General features: G+C 46.6%; 1 protein-coding gene across 1 annotated transcript in view; it reads right to left on the bottom strand.

Moving 5' to 3' along the window:
• Positions 1-4022: 4022 nt before the first annotated feature.
• Positions 4023-6579, bottom strand: part of EGFLAM (EGF like, fibronectin type III and laminin G domains) — a 66144-nt gene continuing 63587 nt past the window's right edge. The window contains exons 12-13 of the mRNA XM_012558919.2: positions 4996-5099; positions 4023-4177 (exon numbers count right to left, since the gene is read on the bottom strand). Of these exons, the coding sequence (XP_012414373.2) occupies positions 4023-4177; positions 4996-5099 (259 nt within the window). The remainder of the gene's footprint in view (positions 4178-4995; positions 5100-6579) is intronic.

The following is a 6579-nucleotide window of genomic DNA, read 5'->3' as shown; positions in this document are numbered from 1 at the left end:
AGAAGGAGGAGGTGGGCGGAGGAAAGGCCAGGAGGGAAGTCAGAAGGAAAGTGCCGGTTACTCCAGAATCAGGGCAGTTAGTGTATGGCACTTGCAGGACTGTTTATGTTGGAGAAGGGCTGGAGACTGGTTGGAACTGGACTGGGTCAGGAAATGAAAGGCAAATAAGAGGGCCAGAGAGCAGGGCAGCCATTAAGAGCGGCTGACAGGCTGGGGTCATCTGGGCAGGCTGTCCCTCCCAGGCTTCTGGGGCGATGTGGAGACCAGGAAGAGCTCCACAGGTCTCCCCGAGAGAAATCCCACAGTTGGGACTTGAAGACACATGCAGGGGTATGAAGGTCCATTTTGATAAGAATATTCACTTCCCTCACCCCACCACAGCCACCCTTGCTTAGCACATGTGGGAAGTTCAGGGGAATTTTCTCGGATCCTGACTGTAGGACAAAAACTTTTCAGGAACCCAAGCCTTGTAATATCCTTCCTCCCTCGGCAGGAAAGGGATTGCATTAACCCTCGAGCTCCCTGGCTACTCCCCAAACCTCTCTTGAGCCAAGAGCCTGGCCCACCTTCACCAGCAAGCCTCTCACCAGAGCGGCTACCCAAAGCCATGGCAGAGATGCCAACTCCCTGCTCGCCCTCCTGTTCAGACCATGCGGCTGCCAAATGTCAGGCAACAGGTGGAAGAGTGAGCGGAAGCAAGGGCCCAGTGGACAGGACTGGAGGGGGAGCAGGGTTGCAGCCTGGCCAGGCGAGGCCTGTCATTGCCAGCACAGACCTGTATCCCACCCTAAGGGTCCCTGCAGGAGAACTATCGGGGGCCACCTCCATCCCTGCTGCGCTACTTCTTTCAACTACATAGACTTACTCTGGACCAGTGATTGCATTAATGGCCCTGACTCTTCACCCTCCCTGTGTCAATTTCTTCATCTCTTGAGTCTGTCCATTTACTGTCAAGTTGATTCTGACTCATGGCAACCCCGTGTGCGTCAGAGGAGAACTGTGCCCCAACTGGTTTTCAGTGGCTGGTTTTTCAGAAGTAGATCACCAGGCTTTTCTTCCCAGGTGGCTCTGGGTGGATTTGAACTGCCAACATTTTGGTTAGCAGCCAAGAACATTAACCATTTGCATCACTTTGACTAATACAGTGAAACCTGTGAGAGCCAGGACTCGATGGGACTGCCTTGTTTTCCCAGGTCTCCCAAGTTTTCTGTCTTTGACAGGGTGCAGTCTTACCACTTTTCTATTACTTGTTTTAGTGGAAAATATTTGAATTTTCCTTCTCTGACAGGTTTCCACCTTACACAAGTTATGGCTTTCACAGGTTTTACTGTAGTATGTGGCTGAAGTGACACATGGCCGTTCCAAACCTAGGCCCTAAAAGGCCTTACACATTTACTCTTGTGCTCTTGCCCTTTGGCATGAGAAGGGCATGCTCAAGCTAGCCCACAGGTGCCAGACGAAAGACACATGGAGCAGATTCAAGTCACCTCATCCTCCCAGTCGAGGCCGTCCTAGGTTAGCCAATCCCCAGATTTGTGAGCAAATCCAGCGGAGACCAGAAGAACCGTCTAGTCAAGCCCAGCCAAGCTGACGACCCGAAATGTGTAAGCAATTCTTGTTGTGTGCCACTGAGTTTTTGTGGTGGTTTGTTATGCAGCATGACTGTGGTGATAGATAACAGACAGACTTCCAGATAAAACTGGGGCACTCACAAGCCTGGGCTAGGCTCTTCCCAGCACTCCTGCCCCTGTGAACGCAACTCTAATCCCTCAACTTTAGGGTAAAGTTTTTATCCTCACAACCACCTCCGCTATAAAATCATCCTACTTCTCGTGGCTTCTGTCTACTGAGAGTGTGAAAGAGCCTTGCCCCTCACTTGGGAAACACCATCTCTTACCCTGTTCTCTATCCTGAGCTTCTGTGCGGTCAGTCCCTCTGGGGTCCTTCTACCTCTGCTGCCCTCTCACCTGCAGGATCTCTGTTGCTCTGGATCCATCACGGTGTCACCCCTCCATCTGCAGCCCACCCAGGAGGAAGGTGGTTCTGAATCCTCATCAGCTTCAGCGCACACTCCCAGGCCCCATCCGTAGGTCACTGCATTCGTCTCTGGATAACTTGCCTAGAACAATAGCTCATCGACAACACAACTCTCCCGGCTTCAACTCAGCTGGATACTTTGCTAAAATCACAATGAAATTTTTTGGCTGGAGACAATCTATTTGAAGTGTGCTGTATCTTGGAAAGCACTGGCCCTAGCAGTCTCCAAGGAAGAGGTATTAAAGTGAGGGTGCTTGGGAGATGGTAGGACTCATTTTCTACCATGTGGCTTTTTTCCAAATTATATTCACAAGGTGACATGTGTAGGAGAGGATGAATTATTATTATTATTATTACTGTTACTGTTATTATTACCCTTATTCCTCTGGTAGGAAGGATCCTGGTCATCAAAGATTCCCAAAGAAAGAGAGGAGGCTGAAGGCTGACACAAGATGAACCCCTCTAGTTTATTTATTCATCCTTTTGAATGCTTAGTGTGCCTGAAACTGGGCTTTGCACAAAGCTCAAAAGTCTTTGCTGAATGAATGTTGCACAAACAAGAGTAGAGTCATAACTGGGCCTAATGATAGACTCTGCATGAGCTGGATCTTATTTCTCTCCTCTTTGGGGGCGGCATTCATCTCACGTTTTCCTTAGTAACTTGTGTCATGGAAACTGCCAGACAGCCAGCTGTCACCAGGAACACATGCATGAATAGCAAAGGGGTGCAGCTGGAGGTTCCAGAGGAAGAAGGCCTATTTCTCTGGTTCTTGCCCACATGTTTGGACCATACAGAGGGCATTCTCCCAGCACCACCTTAGTACTGTCTTCCTGAGTCATAGGGAAGGAATGGAATCCTCAGAAATGCTGACTATATTGGTGTCCGTTTAGCGATACGGCCTCTGCAAGGATCAGTAACACCTTCATGAATGAATGAATGAATGATAGAGAGTTCTAGCCTTTTTCCTCCCCTTTATTCAAGGTAACTCCAGATTTTCCTCCTCTTTTCAAATAAAAATGACAGTGACCACCTCAGTAATATATGTTCCTTTTAATCTGCTTATTCTGGAAAGCTTTATGTTCATCTCCTTAAGCCAGCAACATTTACTGAAGGAGAATGGTCATCTCCCCAGATTGCCACCCCAAATTCCCTATCCTACTCCACTGACATTAAAGGGCCCAAACGATAATTTCCTTTGGGAGAAAGTTTTTAAGAAAGTGTGCAAATTCAGGGTTGTCCACCCAAACTTCCAAAAGTATACTGTGTGGACAGTCTGCAGCTATAAAATATACACATACAAAAGTACAGCTACAAAAAATCATGGTGCCCATTTTCCTAGCTTTTCATTATAAAAAGGACCAAACAACTAAAAGCTAACTTTGGGGGGGTGGGGGTGGGGAGCAGCATTGTGATTATGATCCTGTGTCTAGTCTCCTGCCACCCTTGTTTTCATGGAATAGTCAGAGCACATTGAACCAGACAGTAAGGCGCTAAAAGGGTTAATCTGAACAATTCACGGGCCAAGGTGGGAAATGCAAAGGTCAAGGTCACACAGTCATTCTGCTGTCAGTAAGAGTGTTATGAGTCAGGGAAGGAGAGAAGTATTTTAATACGGCCCTTTGGGTTTCTTTCTCTCTCTTTTTTTATGCGCTGTGAGTCACAGCGCAGTCATTGAGCTACAGCAGACAGGCGCTGGAATTTGCATTGATGTGTGATCTCTGGCAGCCACTACACATTCAGTGGACAAAGTCCGATGCTTCCTATACAGAGTGTTCCATGTCGTTTGGTCCACAGAGCATCAGCAGAGAAGGCCACCCGGGGATTCCTGTCTTTGTTCTCAATTTCTCATCAAGGTGAGCTTGCTCCTTGATGAGGGGAAACACACCTGGTCCCAGTGCCTCTGTGTGTGGCGTCAGGCAGGGTCTCCAGGCCCCAGGGATTCTCAGGATAGAAGGCTCTGTCCCCTGGGCAAGGCCCGTTGGTGTTACTTCGATCCACACGTGTTGATGTTTTTCCCATCCACGGCATCTTCCACAAGGGAAATGTGGTAATCGGTGGACAAGGTGAAATGAGAGACACAGCCCACGAGGCCTCTCATGTATTGCCTGTTAGTGTGCAGAGCAATTTCCTTCATTCCACCTGCCAGGGAGCAACAGGGGGACAGGGTGAGCCAAAGGGTGAGCCTATCCTCAGCAAAGGGTAGGGGCTCTCATCATGGCACTTGAGTGCTGACCACTGAGGCGTCCTTTGACTGACAGGGCAGGTGAGGGCTGTGCATCCCTCGAACTGCTCAGTATATCACATATGTCTATTTTATAATTATTCTTGAAGGAACAGGTTGCCTTGGATCAATTTGATAGACAACCAGATGACATTAGTACACACATCATGTATGATCTCTTGAAACCAAATTGTATCTAGTAAATTTTGAAATATTGTATAATGTCAACAAAATATAGTGTGTAGGTAGAGGTGACATCATCTTAAACCAAAGGAAATACAGTGATGTCTCAAAGGATGGTGAATGCTCTCGATTAAATTCAGAAAATATCACATGGCTTTTGATACAAATAACTATTCATTTTTAGGTGTCCAGACTAGTGGGTTATATGCTATTTATAGAAATACCACTCACTTATGTCTGAGACAGGCTATACAGACAAATCTTCCTTCCTCAGTTAGGGAGAATTCATGGAGCTATATTTAGAAGGTTCCTGCTCTATTAACAAGAAAAGCATGGTTTTCCTGGTGGATTGGTCCAACACACAAAAGCATGTAAGTGATTCCCTTCCTGCCTCCAGCCATGAGTCAGAAGTTCAGAAGGTGGAAGAATGGGATAGCTTGAGAGCTTCCTGATTTCCAGACATTTGTCTGATCCAGTGAAGTACACAGCTATGGGGAGCCCCAGAGTGACAAATGGACAAGATGTAATGTACATTTGGTCAAAGGTCACTCACCCACGTACAGAGGTCCATTGATGTTGAGCTGCCTCATCATGCCAGGCGACTTGCCTGTTCTGGCTCCATAGTCATCCACAGTTATCTTGCCTGATTGGCCATCCCTGTAAAAAACCACCACTATTTTTTTCAATCATTCATTCATTTCAATAAAAATGTATTAAAGTACCTACTACATACCAGGTATTGTGCTAAATGATGAGGCTACAAAGACCAAAAAAATGATCCCAGACCTCAGTGAGTTTCTGGTCAACTGAGGAGAACAGGAAATCAAATTGCTACTAACATAACATCACCACTCTATGGTACAAGAATGCCCAGGGTGCTGTGAAACGACACAGAAGGGGTATCTAACCTTGACTGGGGAGAAGGTGGTTACTGGAGAGAGGGTGAGTGACAGCTTCTCAGAGGAGTTTCTCTGAGATGAGTTCTGAAGACTAGGTAAATCAGGTGAAGGAAAAGGGGAAGGCTAACACAAGAAGCAGCAGCAGTATGAACAAAGAGAGAAAAGACAAATGGGTCAGTATAGATGAAGCATAGCAAATAATGAGGGGTAAAGATCAAGCAAGAAGCAGACAGGGAAAGACACCATAAGGAGTTTAGAATTTACCCTGAAGGTAAGAGGGAGCCAGAGAAGAGTTTTAAGGCAAAGCCAAGAGGAGGAGTGGGGGTGACATGTTGATATTTACTTTTTTTTTTTATGTATAATTTATTTTATTTTTGTTGTTGTCATTGAAAATATACACAGCAGAGCATACACCAATTCAACAATTTCTACATGTATAATTCAGTGACATTACATTCTCCCAATTGTGCAACCATTCTCACCCTCCTTTTCCAAGTTGTTCCTCCCCCATTACCATAAACTCACTGCCTCCTAAGCTTCCTATCTAACCTTTCAAGTTGCTGTTGTCAGTGTGATCTCATATAGATACAACTTAAAAGAGTACATGCTCAAGACAGACATTCTTTACTAGTTAAGTGAGCCCCGTGCGAGGGCAGACCGCCGTATAGCTGCATAGGCGCCCTCACACTCAATCCCTTTAGGTGGTGAGTTTCGGACGTCTGCTTCAGGCTGTTTAAAGGCACAGCCCGAGAGTGGTAGGGTTTTTCCGTGGGCGGAATTTTCCCGAACGCTCTCAAATCAGGCTGCTTTAGCCCCAGAGCGGCAGGTCTTTCCTGACTGCTTCAAAGGGATTTCAGGCTTCAGGCCAGGCGCTTTCCTATCATTCTTTCCTTCATTTTCCTATTCCTCCTCGCTATGGGGAATTCTCTTTCTCCTGAGCAGTGTCAACACAAAACCCAGTTGCTGGGATTGTTAAAGGCCTCTAAGCTTAAGGTGTCAGAAGAAGCCCTTACCCAACTTCTGCTTTTAATTGAATCTGCCTGTCCTCGGTACCCCTTGCGGGGGAACCTTGATGTAGAAGCATGGGAACATATCCGTAACATCATTCGTGATATGAACATCCCAGCTTCAGTTCTTATTGCCTGACATCACTGCTGCCTTGCTTTATAGCCCCTACAGGCAGCTCCTTCTGCTCCCTCCCCTAGTAAAGAAAATGTTTATGACCCTCCTCTTTCCAC

The sequence above is a fragment of the Trichechus manatus genome, unplaced genomic scaffold (assembly GCF_000243295.1).
Source record: "Trichechus manatus latirostris isolate Lorelei unplaced genomic scaffold, TriManLat1.0 scaffold00197, whole genome shotgun sequence".
NCBI classification, from domain to species: Eukaryota; Metazoa; Chordata; class Mammalia; order Sirenia; family Trichechidae; genus Trichechus; species Trichechus manatus.
Note: the sequence above shows the minus strand (reverse complement) of the source record. Positions and strands in the feature narration are given on the sequence as shown.